The 20,319-nt window shown below is 36.1% G+C and overlaps 1 protein-coding gene across 3 annotated transcripts in view; it reads left to right on the top strand.

Moving 5' to 3' along the window:
- Positions 1 to 20,319, top strand: part of ZRANB3 (zinc finger RANBP2-type containing 3) — a 313,962-nt gene that overhangs the window by 26,345 nt on the left and 267,298 nt on the right. For 2 of the 3 annotated variants that reach the window (XM_027561929.1, XM_027561942.1), the window contains exon 2: positions 4,845 to 5,012. In XM_027561929.1, coding sequence (XP_027417730.1) covers positions 4,852 to 5,012 — 161 coding nt within the window. In that variant the 5' untranslated portion in view covers positions 4,845 to 4,851. Of the gene's footprint in view, positions 1 to 4,844; positions 5,013 to 20,319 lie in introns of those variants that run through there. The other variant, XM_027561936.1, reaches the window with a different exon arrangement.

Raw genomic sequence — 20,319 nt, forward strand, 5'->3', positions numbered from 1 at the left:
TTGTAGGACCATTATCATGATCTAATTTTTTAACATTTTCTTTACTCTAAAAAGAAACCCAGTAATCATTTGTTGTTGCTCTTTATTCTGCTACCCTGTATTCCTACCCTCCTCACACTCCCCTGACTCCTGCCCTAGGTAACCACTCATTTACTTTCTGTCTCTATGGATTTGCTTCTTCTAGATTTTTCATAAAAATGGAATCACACAGTATGTGGTTCTTTGTGACTGGCTTTTGTCACTTAGCATGTTTTCAAGATTCATCCCATGTTGTAGCATGTATTAATATTTTATTCATTTTTTACTGTCAAATAATATTCCATTGCATGGATATACTATATTTTCTTTATCAGTTCATCAGTTGATAAACATTTAGGTTGTTTTTATTTTTTAACTATCATGAATAATGCTGCTATGAAAGTTTGTATGTGAATTTTTATGTAGATGTATATTTTCATTTATCTTGGGTGTATACCTAGAGGTAGAATTTGCAGGTTTGATAGCAATTATGTTTCACATTTGATGAACTGCTATATTGATTTTCACAATGATTACACTTGTATACATTTCTACAATCAGTGTTTGAGGGTTCTAATTTTCTCCACACTTTGCCAAACTTCTTGTCATCTATCTTTTTTACATTAGCCATCCTAATAAGTATAAAGTGATGTTTTGCTGTGGTCCTAATTTGCCATTTTCTTAATATTCATGATGTTGAATGTTGTTCTGTGTGCTTATTGGCCATTTGTGTATCTTCTTTGGAGAAATGTCTATTCAGATCTTTTGCCCATTTAAAAATTGTGTTGTCTTTTTTTTTTCATTGAGTTATAATTGTTCTTTGTATATTCTAGATTTAAGTCCCTTGTTAGATATAGTTTGCAGATCGTTTTTCCCTTTTTGTGGATTGCCCTCACTTTTTGGATGGTATTATTTGCAACACCAAAGTTTTAAATTTTGGTGAAATCTATTTTATCTATTCTTCTTTGCTTTTATTTTTGGCATTGTATCTAAGAAACCATTGCATAACTCACGGTCACCAAGATTTATTCTTATGCTTTCTTTTAACAGTTTTTTAGTTTTAGCCCTTGATCATTTTTACTTATATTGTGTATGGTGTGAGTTAGGGGTCTGGTTTCACTTTTATATGTGAATATGAACATCTGGTTGTCCCAGCACTATTTCTTGAAAAGATTATTCATTTTCTCTTCAATTATTCTGATACCCTTGTCAAAAATCAGTTGACTCTTAAGTGTTTAATTATGGACTCTGAATTCTAATCCATTGTTCTGTCTATCATTATGCTAGTACTACACTGACTTCATTATGTGGCTTCATAGTAAGTTTTACAACCAAGAAGTATTAGTACTTCTTTTAGAAAGATAGTATAAATGGGAAAGGGCTTTCGAAAAGTGTTTTTGAGTATTAAGTAAACATTCCTTTTCTATTAATTAGATTGTACTGCTACATTTTTAAGTTCCTTATGCATTCAGGTACCTATTTGAATTATCAGTGAGCCAACTCATAATTTTAGTTTAATTTTTTCTAAACATTGCTGTACTGTTTCAGAGTTCTTCCATCTTCATATTGAATAATTATTTTTTCTCTTGTTACTCTATTAGAACAGTTTTTTATTAAGATTATTTTAGTTTCATTGTTTATTTTTACTAATAACAGTGCCTGATTCAGTCCTCATAAAAGTTGCAATGTGACCTCAACATAGTGGATTTTTTTTGTGTGTGGAGTATTTGTTAAATTTTTTTTACAATATTAAAAAGCAAAGATAATAGGTAGTAAAATGATTTTTGTATATTTTTCTTAGCTTCTTGCCAGTGTCCATCACTAAAACATGGTATCCCTTGTGCCACTTACCCTAAAGGTTTCTAAGCCTCTATTCCTTCTGGAAAGTGGACATGACTCTTTATGCTGCTACTGCCCTTACCAGAGTAAATTTCACTTAATTCCAATGTTTTTGAATTTTTACTTTCTAGGTTAAAGACTGAAACGGGTATATCTGATTAGCAAAATCTATAAGTGTAAGGCAAGCTGGGAGAGCAAGAATCTGTAATTTCCAGCTTTATTTTTGGAAGGTGATACCTGACTCCCACTCATATATGTAATGTAAGGAAATTTCTAAATATAGCAGGGGTCCCAGATATTGGGTGGCTGCAAAAAATGATACAGGTTTACTATCCCAAGTTGACTCCCAGTATGTATCTACCCTTGTTCTCTCCCTAGAGTTCCAGATTGATATATTTTCAAGTCTGTTTGACATATCCACTTCATATCTTGTGATCATCTCTAACTGTATATATTCCTAAAAGATCTGTTGATTTTTTTTTTTCTTCCCAATCTATTTGTTCGTTAGCCTTTTAAGTAACTTGTGCAGCCTAACTCCATTACACTAAACATACATCTTGATTTCACATTTCCCTCATTCTCCCCATGTACTCCATCAGCAAGTCCTATTAGCTTTACCTCTAAGAGATTTCCTAAATCTCTATAGTTCCATTGTTAAGATGATTTTTGCCATGTGCTTTGCAGCATGATAAAGAGCTTCATGCTTTCCCTCCTTTTGAGCCATTTTTCTATTCTTTATTCAGAGTTTTGTTATTATTGCTGACAAGGTACTGGGGATACTGACTCAGTGTTGCTTCTGAGAACAGGTCTGAGTTATAAATCACCTCTAAATTCAGGCAGTATGGGCTTTGTGGACTGGCCAAGTCCAATAAGAACATTTCTCCCTGCCTTTCTATTGACAGCTTTATCCTCATCTGGTAGTTTTTGCACTATAAGTCAGATTGTGTTCCTGCCCTGCTTAAAACTTTCCAGTGATTGCTATCCAATACAACTTTCAGTGAAGAATAAGTGTTCTGTGTATGTGAACCATTCAGTATGATAGCCACTAGCCATATGTGGCTGTTGAGAATTGAAACATGGTGGATGGAGCTGAAGAATTTAATTTTTTATTTTAATTACATTTAAATAGCTTTATCTGCTTAATAGTATATTTGGCAACACATCTCCATCGACTTACCTTCATTCTTAAAGTGGAATCCAAAGTCTTTATGACAGCCTTCTGTGATTTGACATTTGCTTATCTCCATAGCTTCATCTCATGCCATTCTGTCCCCTGGTTTAACCTCATTGGCATGCTTTCTGTTTCTAGAAATCACTAAACCCTTTCTCAAATTAGGGTCGTTTCACTCATTCTGTTCACCTGGAGTGCTCTTCTATCAACTCTGAACCTGACTGGTTCTTGCACATCCTTTAAACTGTAGAGCAAGCATCACCTAAGAGTGGACTTTCCCAGTCAGCTTGCCTAAAGTAGCTATTACCCTCTTAAGGTCCTTCATAATACTGGTACTGCTGCTGCTGCTAAGTCGATTCAGTTGTGTCCGACTCTGTGCGACCCCAAAGACGGCAGCCCACCAGGCTCCCCCGTCCTGGGATTCTCCAGGCAAGAACACTGGAGTGGGTTGCCATTGCCTTCTCCAATGCATGAAAGTGAAAAGTGAAAGTGAAGTCGCTCAGTCGTGTCTGACTCTTAGCAACCCCATGGACTGCAGCCTACCAGGCTCCTCCACCCATGGGATTTTCCAGGCAAGAGGACTGGAGTGGGGTGCCATTGCCTTCTCCGAATACTGGTACTATATACTGTAATTAATCTCCTTGTTTATTTGTTTAATTTCAGTCTACCCCTCAAGAATGTAAGCTCTGTGGGGGTGTGATCCTTGCTTCTCTAGATTGTGGCATGTTGTACCTATTTGTTAATAATATATATTTGTCAAATTTTTGATATTCTTAAACATTATACACAGAGATTAATTACTTTTTTAGGGGAGTGGGAGGCTAAAGTTTAAAAGTCTGCAAGTAATTGATAATTAAAGCAAATTTGTTTTTAAAATGAAATGAGGTTATAAATAGATGAAAGTTGCAATCTAAATACAAAGTGTCATATTAAAGAAGCTTTATAGTTCAGTGATTTAATAGGATTTTTTTCTTGCAGAGTTCTAAGAATTTGAAGATATATGAAATTTTTATGTTAGAAAATTAAAACTATATCTGTGGAAACCCACTGGTGAGAAAGGTGCTAATCAGGCTGTGTTTATACTGTGGATTCAAGTGGTTAAAGAATTCATTTTAATATTAAAAATAAATCTCATTTAAAAATATTGAGCTAATTTAATAATTATAAATTTGGAGTTAGTGTCTTTGTATCTTACCATTTTTAAAGTGCAATTTAGGAAATTCCCTGGGGGTCCAGTGGTTACAACTCTCCACTTTGACCGCTGAGAGCCCAAGTTCCATCCATCAGGGAAACAAGATGCCACAAGCCACATGGTAGGCCCAAATAAATAAATAAATAAATGATAAAATTGAATTTGACTTCATTCTTAGAAAATCTGGTATAATGTGAAGATGAGTATCTATAAAAGGATCAACTATAAAAGGAATTTCATATTTCTGTAACAAATTCATTCCTTATTTTAAAAATAATATATCTCATTATATATTTCTAGTTGATTTATAACTTTTCAGTAATACATTTATTGCTTATAACAGGGGTTATTGCTACATTATGGCTCAACTATTAATAGAAGTATAAATGAAATAGAAAATGCTGGTCCCTAGACAGTGGAACAAGTAATTGCTTTTGGATTCAGTGCTTTGTATTTTCTTAATTGCTTATTCTGAGAACATGATTTAACCAGTTTATATCTGGTATATCAAGACTACTAATAAGTACTTTACTATTATTATTTATCTTTAATTTTCTAATACACTTAGTAATATCTATTTCCTTCACCCCTTCCCTTGTGATTTTTGTTTTGTTTTGTTTTTAGGATCATCATGTCCAGAGGTCATAACATAAAAAAGTCTCTTACACCTCAAATTTCTTGTTCGACAAGTGAATCTTATAAACAGCTGGATTTTTTGCCTGACAAACTAAGAGCAAAGCTACTTCCTTTCCAGAAAGATGGCATCACTTTTGCCCTGAGAAGAGATGGCAGGTAAGTACTTTTTTCAAGACATGGTAAAATGATAAATCTGTCATGTGTGTTTATGTGTGTGTGTGTATAATTTTTTCATTGTTGTTCAGTAGCGAAGAGTCAGATGTGACTGAGCGACTAAACAACAATGAAAAAAATTTTTTGTGTATACACAGTCTGTCTTCCCATTGATTTGATTTTTTTTTTTTTTTTTTTTTTACTGGATCATGAAATAATAGCTAGATCCTGAATAAGTAGAAACAAAAGCTTTAGAGGACATTTTTGGGTTAACTGGGAAAACTTCAACTGGACTCTATTAGAGTGATGTTATCAAATTATAGATAGTGATAGTGTTATAGTTGAACAGAATAATGTTTTTGTTCCTGGGAAATGCATGATAAAGAATTTGGGGATAAAGAATCCTGCTATCTAAAGCCTATCTTCTACATTTTCCCAAAAAGGAAAGGCGTGTATTTGTTTAGAGAAACTCTGAGGGGTCAGCCAAAATATTAACACTGTGAACATTTGAGTGGTATTATAGTGTGTTCATCATATTACTCTTTTTGACTTTTACATGAGAAAAAAGTCCAAAAAACAGAAATGGATGTGTTTTTCATGCCTTAATAAATCATCTGTCTTTTATCTGTATCTGATTTTATTTTTCTCTTTGTCTTTGGAGTACTACAGTTGCACTATAATTTATTCTATATGATTTGCTTTTTATTTATCCTGGTTGGTATTTTACATTTTTAATGTGGGATTTGTGTCATGTTGATTCTGGGAAATTTTCAGTCTTCAAATATCAATTCTTACTCATTCTCTTCAGTATCTTCTTCTGCTACTCCAGTTAGACTTATACTTGACCTTTTCTCTTTGTCCTATGCTTCCATTAATGTCTCATTATCTGTGTTACATTATGGTTGTTTTTAAAAATCTCTCATATATATGACTGAACTGTTCTAATCTATTTACTCACATATTCAGTTTTTAAAGAACTTTTTAAATGATGAATAAAGTATATGGAAAAGCATGTGCAGATCATAAACATACAACTTGAAGATACCCATTCACCAAAATCACAAAGTAGAACATTACCCGCATCCCAGAAACCTTCCTTTTGCCCTCTCACAATCCCTACTGGCTGCCTCCTTTCCAAATGTAATCACCATCCTGACTTATTATGCCACACATTACTTTTACATGTTCAACTGTATTATTGTAATCATCCAATGGACATAAGTTTGGGTAAACTCCGGGGGTTGGCTATGGACGGGGAGGCCTGGAGTGCCGCAGTCAATGAGGTTGCAGAGTCGGACATGACTGAGCAACTGAACTGGACTGAATCATCAATTTGTACTCTTTTGTGTCTGACTTTTCTCATTCACCATCAATGCAAGATCCTTCAGTATTGTTGCATGTAGTTGTAATTGGTTCATTCCCATTGCTATATAAAATTCCATTGGGTAAATATACCATAATTTATTTATTCATTGTACTGTTGATGAGCACTTGGGTTGTTTCTAGTTTGAGGCTTTTAAAGATAACAGTGCTGTGAACATTCTTAGACTATTGGTAAAAATATATACACATTTTTATTGTGCATATACCAAGAAGAGGAATCATTGGGTTATAAATATGCATATATTCCACTAAGTAGATGCCACCTGTGTTAATCTGTCAGTACTATCAAAATGAAGTATTGACTGGGGTTGGGGGATGGTTAAACAACTGAAACTTACTATTTTCACAGTTCTTGAGTCTAGAATTCCAAAATCAAGATGTTGGCAGAGTTGATTGCTTCTCAGAACTGTGAGAGGAAGATCTGTTCAGGTCTCTCTTCTTGGCTTTGTGTTGGCTGTCTTCTTCCAATGTCTTTTCACATCATCTTCCTTCTATTTGTGTCAAAAATTTCCCATCTTATAAAGACATCAGTTGTAATTGGATTCAGGCCCACCTTAAATGACCGGATTACATAGGCAGTGACTCTGTTTCCAAATCAGTTCACATTTTGGGGGACTGGGTGCTAAGACTTCAACATATGAATTTTGGGGTTACAGTTCAACCCATAACTTGACCATACATTTTTCAAAGTGGTTTTACCGATTTATACTTGTGTCCCCAGTGTGTAAGAGTTCCATTTGTACCACCAATACCTCGTTTTGCTTACCTGTAATTTCATTTTAGGTTCTTGTAGGAATATAGTGATATCCACTGAATTTTCATGTACATTTTTCTGATGGTAAACGAAGCTTGACAGCTTTTCATAATGCTTATTAGCCGTTTGGATATCCTCTTCTGTTAAGTGCTTGTTCGTGTCTTATCCATTTTTCTACTGGGTTATCTGCCTGCCTTTTTCTTACCGTTTTGTAGAGACTTATCAGATTATATTCTGGATGAGTCTTTTGTCAGGTATCTGTGTTGCAAATGATTTTTCTCAGGCTATGGCTTGCCTTTACACTCTCTTAATGATGCCTTGATAAGCAGACATTCTCAAATTTAATTTCCTGTTAAATATTCTTTACTGGTATTGTGTTTTATGGCTGACACTTTTTGTGTCCTATTTAAGAAATCTTTGTCTACTATAAGGTTGTGAAGATACTTTCCTGTGTTTTCGTCTAAAAACTTCTTTGTCTTACGTTTTTACATTTAGAATGACAATCTACTTGTTTTTTTTGTTGGTTTGCTTGGCTGCTTGACTTGCGGGAGCTTCAATCCCTGGACCAGGGATTGAAGCCAGGCCCTGGGCAATGAAAGCTCGGAGCCCCAATCACTGGACTGCCAGGGAATTCCCTGCAGTCTACTTGGAATTGATTTTTATATATGGTGTAAGGCAGTGGCCCCAACCTTTTTTGGCACCAGGGACCAGTGTCATGGAGGACAGTTTTTCCACAGAACATGGTGGTAGGGGGAGGGAATGATTTGGGGATGATTCAAGAGCCCTGCATTTGTTGTGCACTTTATTTCTATTATTATTACATCAACTCCACATCAGATCATATAGGCATTAAATCCCAGAGGTTGGGGACCCTAGGTGTAAGGTAGAGGTGATGGTGGATTAATAGGTCATTTATTTATTTAATTTTTTATATATGAACATAAAATTGCACTATCACAATTTATTAAAAAGACCAGCTTTCCCCCACTGCACTAGAGTGTCACATTTGTTATAAATCAAGTAATTCTATGTGTATCTCTCTATTATAAGTGCTGTTGAATAGAACTTTCTGCCATGATGGAAATGTTAGTATATGTACTATTCAATTTAATAGCTGGCTGCTGAGATGTTGAAATATGGCAAGTGCTCAAAAGGACTGAATTTTTTATTTTAACTAATTTTAATTTATTTAAATAGCTACATATGTTTAGTGGCTACCATATGGGACTGTGTAGGTGTAGATTCTTTTTTCTGTTTGAACGATTGCCAATCTTCGTGACAGTACCATACTTCTTAATTACTATAACTTTATAATAGATATTTTAGTATAAGTTTTTCAACCCTGTTCTTTTTTTCAAAATTGCTTTTTCTATTGTTGACTTTCTGCATTGCCCTTAAATTCTACAACTCATTATTCAGTTTTCACAAAAAAGTTGCTAGGATCATGAATAGGATTGTTTTGCATATATAGGTCAGTTTGCAGAGATTTGATATCTTTACAATAGAGAGTATTTTAATCCATGAATGTGAATTATTCTTCCATCTCTTTACTTTCACCTCAATTATTATATCATCTTCCCCTTATTTAATTTCTGTTTCAATAAAGTATTTTGAGTTCTTTTGTTCATTGTTGTGTTATTGTTTATTGGCTACACTATGCACGGCTTCTGGGATTTTAGTTTCCGGGTGAGGGGTCAAACTTCATGACCGTGAGAGCATGGCGTCCTAACCACTGGACTGTCAGGGAAGTCCCTTGATAAAATTTTATAGTTTTCAGTATATAATTTTTCACATATATCATTAAATTTATTCCTAGGTATTTAATATTTTTGGTGCTGCTATAAATTATCTTTTCCCCCTAGGTGTTTAATATTTTTGGTGCTGTTATAAGTTGTCTTTCTCCTCCCCTTGCTGTTCTTGTTTTTTCTTTGCTCAGCTCTCCAAAATTTGACTATGATGTGCCTATGTGTGGTTTTCTTTGCATTTATGCTTCTTAATCTGTGGACTGATGTCATTCATTAGCTCTGCATAATTCTCAGTTATTATCTCTTCAACTACTATTTTTGCTCCTTCTTAATACTCCTTGAAAGTGAAAAGTGAAAGTGAAGTCGCTCAGTTGTGTCCCACTCTTTGTAACCCCATGGACTGTAGCCTACCAGGGTCCTCTGTCCATGGGATTTTCCAGCCAAGAAAACTGGAGTGGGTTGCCATTTCCTTCTCCATGCCTCCAGTTATATCCACTGGACCTTTTCTCAGTGTCTCACATATCTCTTATTGCATTTTTTGTATTTTCTTACCTTAAATTTCTCTGCTTCAGTTGGATATTTTTGTTTAGCCATAGTTTTGTTAACTTTTGTTATGTTTCACTGTTAAGTTAATCTATTGATTTCTCTTAAGGAAGAGACATCACTGAAAGTACCGGCAACCAAAACCCATGCAGTATGTCTAAAACAAGGAAGCTGAATTTATTACTTGCTAAGCAAGGAAGACTTAGACTTCTTAGACTTCTTTTGCTTCTTAGACTGGTTCTCTAAACAAAGCGAGAAGTTGGTATTGTATCTGGTTTGGGGGAAGTCTGTAGGCTTTTAAAAAGCAGGATTATTTAAGAACTTGCTGAATTTCAGAGTATAGTTTTTAGAGATTAGCTGACTAATGTCAAAGAACAGTCAGTCCTTTCCTTTCTTGAAATTGAAGAATAGGAGCATTTTGTTTTCTGTTCCTAATGTCAGATAGTATATCCAATTTCTGTCTGCCTGGTATGTTGTTGCTATCCCTTTTCTTGCCATGTTTTAATTCCATCTCTTATTTCTGTAAATATCTAGAACAGACTTACATTATCTGAAGTCCTTTGGAGGCTCATTTTGCCTTTCGTTGTTATTGTTGTTTGTGATAGCTTATTTGCTAGTTGAAAAAATTTTTAAATAATCAGGTAATCTTAATTTCTGGAAATTTTAAGAAACCTAAATAGTGGGTAAATTCTTTTAGGGAGAATTGACAAAGTTAAATATTTGGTTTAGCATTTTCCAGGTCACATGGGCAGCATCTAATTCATTTTTAGGTAGGCTGATGATTATAAGTTTTGATCATTGATTTTCTCCCCATGCCAAGCCTTACGTCTCCTTAATGGCTTTTAAAATTATTTAGGTATAATTAAATTTAATAAAATGCACAGGTTTTAAATATACAGTTCAGTGGATTCTGCTGTGTATATATGCTATGTATGTATATATATATACATACGTATATATACGTATGTATGTATACCTCTCTTTTCAGACATGTCAGTCAGCACATAAAATACTTCCATTTTCCAGAATAGGTTGCTTTTTAGTCAACACCTTCCCCCTGAGTTAGACAACCAGTGATCTGATTTCTGTTACCAGAATGTACTTTTTTTATAGTTACTTGATGCTCTCTTTTAATTTTTTTAACATTTTATTTTGAAGTAATTTTAATTTATAGAAAAGTTATTCTGAAAAGTATAGAAATAACTTTCATATACCTTTTACCTAGTTTAATTATAAACATTTTGCACTTAAGTTTTACTTTTTTACTTCTCTCTCCCTTTCCCTTTCTCTCTCTACATACATGGGTTTATTTATTTATTTTTTTTTCTGAATCACTTGAAAGTAGGTTGCATATATCATGATCCTTTAACATGGAATATTTCAGTGTAGTATGTATTTTTTAAGTGCACAGATATTCTCTAACATAGCCACAGTACATTTATCAAATTCAAGAAATTTAAGTTCTATATAATTCTTTAATCTACATGGGGAAGTGTGCATGCATGTGTGCGTGCTTAGTCATTCAGTCATGTCTAACTCTTTGCAACCCTTTGGACTGTAGCCCTCCAGGCTCCTCTGTCCATTAGATTTATCAGGCAAGAATACTGGAGTGAGTTGCCATACCCTCCTCCAGGGGATCTTCCTGACCCGGTGATTGAACCTGCATTTCCTGTGTCCACTGCACTGCAGGCAGATTCTTTACCTGCTAAGCCATTTGGGGAAGTCCTTAATCTACACATCAGTTGTCACTGGTTCTAGTAATATCCTTATGGCATTGTTTTTCTTTTAGCACAAGATCCAGTCCCAGATCAATTTTTGCATTTAATGATCTCTTTCCTTTAATGTAGGACATTTCCACAGCCTTTCATGACACTAGTGTTTTGTTTTGTTTAAGAATATGCGTGCTAAGTTGCTTCAGTCGTGTCTGACTTTGTGTGACAGTGTAGACTGGCCTGCCAGGCTCTTCTGTCCATGGGATTCTCCAGGCAAGAATACTGGAGTGGGTTGCCATCCCCTCCTCCAGGGGATCTTCCTGACCCAAGGATCGAACCGGCATCTGTTACATCTCCTGCATTGACAGGTGGATTCTTTACCACTAGTGCTACCCGGGAGAAGGCAATGACACCCCACTCGAGTACTCTTGCCTGGAAAATCCCATGGATGGAGGAGCCTGGTAGGCTGCAGTCCATGGGGTCGCTAGGATTTGGACATGACTGAGCGACTTCACTTTCACTTTCATGCATTGGAGAAGGAAATGGCAACCCACTCCAGTGTTCTTGCCTGGAGAATCCCAGAGATGGGGGAGCCTGGTGGCCTGTCGTCTATGGGGTCGCACAGAGTCGGACATGACTGAAGCGACTTAGCAGCAGCAGCAGCAGTGCTACCCGGGAAGCCCCCTTTTAAGAATATAGGGCTGTTTATTTTATAGAATGTCTCAATTTCTTTTAATATTTTCTCATGACAGGATTTAGATTAGTCCTGTCTGGATTAGTATGTGAGATCAAGGCCCTGTCCTTGTCAGGATATTGCTTCTGTAGACACACTGTATCTGTCAACCCTTCACTGGTAGTATTAATTTTGATTGCTAGTCAGTGCTGTAGTTTCTCTATATATTGTTATTATTTTCCCCTCTCTCAGTTGTTGCCTATTTAGCAAACAGCTAACAAGAAATGTTAAGACATACAAATATATTTCTTATTCATTTTTTCCTCTTGGATTTAATATCCATAGATAATCGTTGCTCAAAATAAATTTTGCCATATAGTTGTTAAAATGTTGATTTATCGACTGGCATTTGGCACTAAAGAAGAGCCCTCCCTCTGCCCAACAACTTCTTTCTCTCTGTCTCTGCTCTATTCATCCCTCCTCAAAATGGGACCATGGAATACTATATACATTGAATGGGTTCTAATCCCTATCAGTACCATAGCTTACGTTTCTGTCTTTTGGAACTTGTTTTGAGTGGAATACAGTTTATATGTATCTGACTTCTCTTGTTCAACATGTTTTTGAGATTCATATACATTCTTTTGATCTATGAGTGTTACGTATTTATTAACTTAATGATGGACATGTGTGTTGCTTCTAATTTAGGAGTCATAATAAAGATGGTAGGTATTAACATTGCTACAAGTCCCTTTTTGGACATGCATTCAATTCTCTTGCTTGGTTTTAGGGTTGGTGTCTGTTTAACTTTGTAAGAAAACTGCCAAACTGCCCAACTTTTTTCCCAACCCATCAGCAATATATGAGAGTTCTTTATGCTTGAAGTCTTTGCTAACATATGATGTTGTCAGCTTATATCATTTTAGCTACTCACAATTAATAGATCTTCAAGAAGAAGCTCATTGTATTTTAATTTGTGTCTTCCTAATGGCTAATGATGTTGACATCTTTCCCTGTGCTTATTTGCTGTCTATCTCTCTACATGAGATAGATAAATCTTATACTAATGCTTTACCTGTGTTTTACTTTTATCACTGATTTGAAGGAGTTCTTTTCATATTCTGCATAAATGACCTTTGTCAGATATGTGAGTTATGAGTCTTTTCTCCTAGTCTGTACCTTGCCTTTTATTTTACTTTTTGGCTGTGTTGCACAGCATGTGGAATCTTAGTTCCCCAACCAGGGATCAAAGGCACGCCCCCTGCAGTGGAAGCATGGTCTTAATCACTGGACCTCCAGGGAAGTCCTCTACCCATGCCTTTTAATTTCCTTCCAAATATCCCTTGATAAATAGAAGTTTTTAATTTTGATAAAATCCAATTTATCCAGTTCTTATACTGTAGTGGTTTTTTAAAATTAATTTTTATTGGAATATAGTTGATTGATTTACAGTGTTGTGTTTCTGCTGTACGGCAAAGTGATTCCATTATATGCGTGTGTGTCTGTGTGTGTGTGTGAGTTGCTTGGTTGTGTCTGACTCTTTGCAACCTCATGGATTGTAGCCCACCAGGTTCCACTGTCCATGGAATTTTTCAGGCAAGATGACTGGAGTGTGTAGCCATTCCTTTCTCTAGGGGTTCACAACCCATGGGTCAAACCCAGTTTCCTTCATTGCAGGCAGATTCTTTACCATCTGAGCCACCATAGGAGATCATATCTGTGGGGCAAGAAAAGACTTACTGCTGAAAACGTAAAAAGCACTACAATAAATCTACCTATAGCACAGGGTACTCCACTCAATACACTGTAATGACCACCTATATGGGAAAAGAATCTAAAAAGAGTGGATAGATATATTACATATTAAAAAAGCAGAGTTCCCTGTGCTATACAATAGGTTTATTGTAGTGCTTTTTATGTTGTCAGCAATAAGTCTTTTCTTACCCCAAGATCACAGATATGGTCTCCTGTGTTTTGTACTGAAAGCTTTATAGTTTTTGCTTTTGTGTTTTGATATATTTTTCACCTCAAATTAATTTTTTATCTGGGGTGAGATGAGAGTTCTAGGTTCAGATTTCTTTCACTCTGATATCCAGTTATTCAGCACCGTTTGTAGAAAAGTCTCTATATATTCTTTTCCATAAATTACCTTTGTGCCCTTGTGGCAAAGCAATTGACCAAACATGTATAAATCTACTTACTTCCCAACTGGTTTCCTTTTGCTTATAACTCTGTCTCTATTGTCACCCCTTCCCCATTTTCACTTATGTTGTAGCTTTCTTAGGCTCACATTTTGTTTAGGATCCTCACTTCCACTGTTCACTGTGTATATATCTATTGCTCTGCTTGACTATTAAGTCTTCAGGTTCCCTGTTGGTGGTGTCTGCAGGCTCCTTCAATGTGGCCTGTAGCCTTATCACTAACTTGTTACTCTGAGTTTGACTTTCTCTCTTGTTTCTGGTCATTGTAAAGTTTTTTTACTTTTCTTCAGGCCAGCTCTACATTTTATAATAAAATATAGTATTTTATCTAGTTATTATTTTTCAGTTCAGTCACTCAGTCATGTCCAGGTCTTTGCCATCCCATGGACTGCAGCATGCCAGGCTTCCCTGTCCATTGCCAACTCCCAGAGCTTGCTCAAACTCGTGTCCATCGAGTTGGTAATGCCATCCAACCATCTCATTCTCTGTCATCTGCTTCTCCTCCTGCCTTCTGTCTTTTCCAGGATCAGGGTCTTTAACAATGGGTCAGTTCTTCACATCAGGTGGCCAAAGTATTGGAGTTTGAGCTTCAGCATCAGTCCTTCAAGTGAATATTCAGGACTGATTTCCTTTAAGATGGACTGGTTTGATCTCCTTGCAGTTGAAGGGACTCTCAAGAGTTTTCTCCAACACCACAATTCAAAAGCGTCAATTCTCCTGCACTCAGCTCTCTTTATAGTCCAACTCTCACATCCATACATGACTACTGGAAAAACCATTGCTTTGACTAGATGGACCTTTGTTGACAAAGTAATGTCTCTGCTTTTTAATATGCTGTAGGAGAAGGCAATGGCACCCCACTCCAGTACTCTTGCTTGGAAAATCCCATGGACAGAGGAGCCTGGTAGGCTGCAATCCATGGGGTCGCTAAGAGTCGGACACAACTGAGAGACTTCACTTTCACTTTTCACTTTCATGCATTGGAGAAGGAAATGACAGCCCACTCCAGTGTTCTTGCCTGGAGAATCCCAGGGATGGGGGAGCCTGGTGGGCTGGCGTCTATGGGGTCGCACAGAGTCGGACATGACTGAAGTGACTTAGCATAGCATAGGTTGGTTATGGCTTTTCTTCCAAGGAACAAGCGCCTTTTAATTTCATGGCTGCAGTCACCATCTGCAGTGATTTTGGAGCCCCCAAAAATAGTCTCACTGTTTCCACTGTTTCCCCATCTATTTACCATGAAGTGATAGGACTGGATGCCGTGATCTTAGCTTTCTGAATGTTGAGTTTTAAGTCAGCTTTTTCACTCGCCTCTTTCACTTTCATCAAAAGGCTCTTTAGTTCTTCTTCACTTTCTGCCATGAGGGTGGTGTCATCTGCATATCTGAGATTATTGATACTTCTCCCTGCAATCTTGATTCCAGCTTGTGCTTCTTCCATCCTGGCATTTCTCATGATGTACACTGCATTACTATTTTTAGGTGTTTGAAAAGGAAAGCATTTTTAGAATATCTAAACCACCATAGTACTGGGAGCATAAATCTTAATCTTACTGTTAAATCTTCATTTGGTATTATACTCTTTATCATTATAAAATACCTGTATTATAAAATTAGTTAATTCTTTCATTTTATACTCTAAATTTGACAATCTTCCCTGGGGGCTCAGATGGTAAAGCATCTGCCTGCTATACGGGAGACCCAGGTTCAATCCCTGGGTCGGGAAGATCCCCTGGAGAAAGAAATGGCAACCCACTCCAGTATTATTGCCTGGAAAATTCCATGGATGGAGGAGCCTGGTAGGCTACAGTCCATGGGATCGCAAAGAGTCGGACACGATTGAGTGACTTCACTTCACTTTATACTCTAAATTTAATCCCAACAACTGTGGGATTATCCACAGTTGTGTGATTATCCAACAACTGTGTAATATCCCAACAACTATTTCTTTAATTTTAATTAAATTAAAATTTTTTTATTTTATTGAAGTACAGTTCATTTACAATGCTGTATTAATTTCTGCTATGTGTGTGTGTATGCTAAGTTACTATAGTCATGTCCGACTCTTTGCAACCCCATGGATTGTAACTGGCCAGGCTCCTCTGTCCATGGAATTCTCCAGGCAAGTATACTGGAGTGGGTTACCATTCCCCTCTCCAGGGGATCTTCCCAACCCAGGGATGACACCTGTGTCTCCTGCATTGCAGGCGGATTCCTTACCTCTGAGCCACCGGAGAAGCTCTATTTCTTTCGGACCATATTTTTTTTTTTTTTTTAGCATACTTTTTAACTATCTTTCTATTTTCACCATTTTTTGAGACACTTCTTTAGATGAATTTTTAAGTCTTAGATTTCACTTTGTGAATCAGTTGTCTTTTTTCTTAAGAATTATTAAGCTCACTTTCATTCATTGACTTTAGAGCTATGTTTGCTCTTAATTCTGTCATCATAGTATTTGTTATCATTTCTGTTCCTAAAAATATGTTACTATACAATCTTTGTGTGAGCTAATAAACATGTGATTTACATTTTCTTCCTGTTTAGAATGAGTTTTTAGTTATTCAAAAGGTATAGAGTTTGAATTCACTGGTAATATATATAACTATAGCTTATATTACTTGGATCTCTATTTTATTAGACAACATTTTCTAATTCCCAGTGTAGTGATAGTTGGTGTAGTTCATTTTTCTCCCTTTCTACCTTCTTTCTCAGCATATCATAGTAATTGGTTATTTTTCTTGATGTCACCTTTGTATTTTAAAAAATACTTATAATTTATTCCTACTATATACTTAGATTATTTTCCTTCCCAACTTTAAATGAGGTTTGCCTTTTTCCTCTCTTACCTCTTGATAAGTATGTAATTTCTGTGTTGTTGTTGTCTATAGCTGTTACTTTCTCTTCTATATGCAGATTATTAAAACACTAAGTAATTTCATTGCTTCCCTTCTCTTGTTTCTGTATAGTATTCTTTGGTTGAAGTTAACTTTTTAAAATTTTTTAGAAGAGCTCATGGGAAACCAGTTTCCTAGGTTCTTACATTTTAAAAATGTCTTTACACAGAGTTTATCCTAAATGACAAACTGGCTGGGTAAGAAATTCCTCAGTCTCACTTTCTTTTCTGGCTGATGTTCTAGGCATTCCTTCACTGTTTGCTGTAGATATTCTGGGTTTTTTTTCTCCTTAGAGATGATTGATTTTTTTTTGGTCTCACTACCCTTTTGGCCGTCTAGTACTGGAATATGTCTTAGTGTTGATGCTTCTATGTCTTTTTCCTGGATGTGCTATATTATTTTAATCTCTAGTTTACATTTTTTTTTCATTTCTGGAAAATTTACTATGGAGAACAGTTTTTCAATTCTTTCACTTTTTAAAATTAAACCACCAGGTATGCTTATGTTTGTTGATTCATCTTGGCTTATCATCTCTATCATTTGTATTTTCTGTCATTTTCTTTCATAATTTATTTTTTTCTCTAAAAACTTTTTTGGTCTGTTCATTCCCTTTGAAAATTTTCTTTCAATCATGTCCTGTGTGTACTTTATTTTTTAGCAGTGCCTGTTTTTATTTCTGCTTCCATTTGGTCTTCATTTCAGTGGTGTTTATTTTTCTTTTAGTTCTCTGACCTGTCAATTCATCTTTAATTTCGTGTTTTTTTTTTTTTTTTCTATAGCTTCATTAAATTTCTGTATCTCTGCTTTATTTGTCTTGTGTCATCAGTTCAGTTCAGTTCAGTCGCTCAGTCATGTCTGACTCTTTGCGACCCCATGAATTGCAGCACGCCAGGCCTCCCTGTCCATCACCAACTCCCAGAGTTCACTCAGACTCATGTCCACCGAATCAGTGATGCCATCCAGCCATTTCATCCTCTGTCGTCCCCTTCTCCTCCTGCCCCCAATCCCTCCTAGCATCAGGGGCTTTTCCAGTGAGTCAACTCTTCTCATGAGGTGGCCAAAGTACTGGAGTTTCAGCTTTAGCATCATTCCTTCCAAAGAAATCCCAGGGCTGATCTCCTTCAGAATGGACTGGTTGGATCTCCTTGCAGTCCAAGGGACTCTCAAGAGTCTTCTCCAACACCACAATTCAAAAGCATCAATTCTTTGGTGCTCAGCTTTCTTCACAGTCTTGTGTCACAGAGGTAATTAAAATTTAAATTTATAGCTAACTATTTAACTATGATTTTCATCTGCTTCATGGGTATTTTTTTTTCATGTGTGTTTTTCCTTTTGATTTCTATTTTTCTTTCTTCTTTATATTTGTAACATTGATTTAAAAAAAAAAAACTATTCATCATTCAATGGGGAAAATTTTTCTTAAGCCTACTATTTGCAAAAGATCACCTCAGAGAGGCTTATTGTTCTAAACTAATACCATTCTCTTTATGACACTGTTTCTACAAAAAATATTATTTTATTTTTACTGATGTATGGTTGATTTACAATATTGTGTTTTAGGTACATAGCATAATGGTTTAGTGTATTTGCAGATTGTATTCCATTATAAGTTATTATAAGATAATGAGTATAATTCCCTGTGCTATATAGTATATCCTTGTTGCTTATCTCATTAGTATATAGTAGTTTTTATCTATTAATCTCATATCCCTAATTTGTCCCTCTCGACCTTTCTCTCTCCCCTTTGGTCACTACAGATTTGTTTTTCACAGATTGGTATTTATGAGTCCATTTTGTATATACAGTACATTCATTTGTATTATTTTTTTACATATAAGTAATATATAGCATTTGTCTTTCTCTTTCTGGCTCATTTCACTGAGCATAATATTCTCTAGGTCCATCCACATTGCTGCAAATGGTAGTATTTCATCCTTCTCTCCATTATGAGAGTATGCTTGTGTGTGTGTAATGTATCACATCTTCTGTTTTTTATTTTATGTTCTGGTTGCCCTGGGACTTTGTTGCAGCATGTGGACTTCCTCTAGTTGCAGCAAGTGGGCGCTACTCTTTAGTTACAGTGCACAGGCATCTCACTGAAGTGGCTTTTCTTGTGGAGCACAGGCTTCAGTAGTTGTGACACTTGGGCCCAGTAGTTGTGGCATACAGGCGTAGTTGCTTCACGGCACATGGGATCGTCCCAGACAAGGGTTCAAATCCATGTCCCCTGCACTGACAGGTGGATTTTTAACCACTGGACCAACAGGGAAGTTCCATGTATCACATTTTCTTAATCCAGTTGTCTACCGATGGGCACTTGAGTTGCTTCTGTGTCTTTGGCTGTTGTAAATATTGCTGCTGTGATCATTGGGGTACATGTATCTTTTCTGTGGAATTTGTGGATCATATGGTAGTTCTATTTTTAGTTTTTTTAAGGCAACTCCATACTGTTTTCCATAGTGACATAGTTACATTCCCACCAGCAGTATAGGAGGCTTCCCTTTTCTCCACATTGCTCTCCAACACTTGTTTCTTACAGACTTTTTTTATTGTTAATAATTATTAATTTATTTGTCTGTGCTGGGTCTTAGTGGCGGCAGACAGGATCTTGCATCTTCTTCATGATATGTGGGATCTTCAGCTGCAGCCTGCGAGATCGAGCTCCCTGACCAGAGATAAAACCCAGGACTGCTGCATTGGAGTTTGGAGTCTTAGCTGCTGGACCATTAGAGAAGTCCCCTATTTGTAGACTTTTTGATGATAGTCATCAAAAAGTGTGTGTGAGGTATGAGGTGAAGACCTCATTTGGGTTTTGATCTCCGTTTCTCTAATAATTACTGGTGCTGAACATATTTTCATGTGCCTGTAAACCATCTGCATGTCTTCTTTGGGAAAATGTCTATTCAAATTTTCTGGGAGTTTTTTGTTTGGATTGTTTGGTTTTTTGATATTGAGTTGTATGAGCTGTTTGTATGTTTTGGATATTAACCCTTTGTCATATGCATCATTTGCAAATATTTTATCCCTTCTCATAGGTTGTCTTTTCGTTTTGTCAATGGTTTCCTTTGCCGTGAAAAAGCTTTTAAGTTTAATTAGGTCCTTTTTGCTTTTTTTTGCTTTTATTTATTTTGCCTTAGGAGACTGGTCCAAGAAACTATTTCTATGATTAATGTCAAAGACTGGTTTGCCTGTTTTCTCTTCTAGGAGTTTTATGGTTTCATGTTTATGACATTACTTTTATATGTAACATTTCTTTTGGTTGTATTACCTGAGCAGAAGAAATCCACATGGCAGGGAAACTAATGATGCAGAGATTCTCAGTCTTCTCCTAGCTTCTCTCTACTTCTCCCATTTGGGGTTTCATCGTTGAGCCTCGCCTCCCCTGCTTCTCCTTGCAGCCAAACTG

The sequence above is a fragment of the Bos indicus x Bos taurus genome, chromosome 2 (assembly GCF_003369695.1).
Source record: "Bos indicus x Bos taurus breed Angus x Brahman F1 hybrid chromosome 2, Bos_hybrid_MaternalHap_v2.0, whole genome shotgun sequence".
Lineage (NCBI taxonomy): Eukaryota > Metazoa > Chordata > Mammalia > Artiodactyla > Bovidae > Bos > Bos indicus x Bos taurus.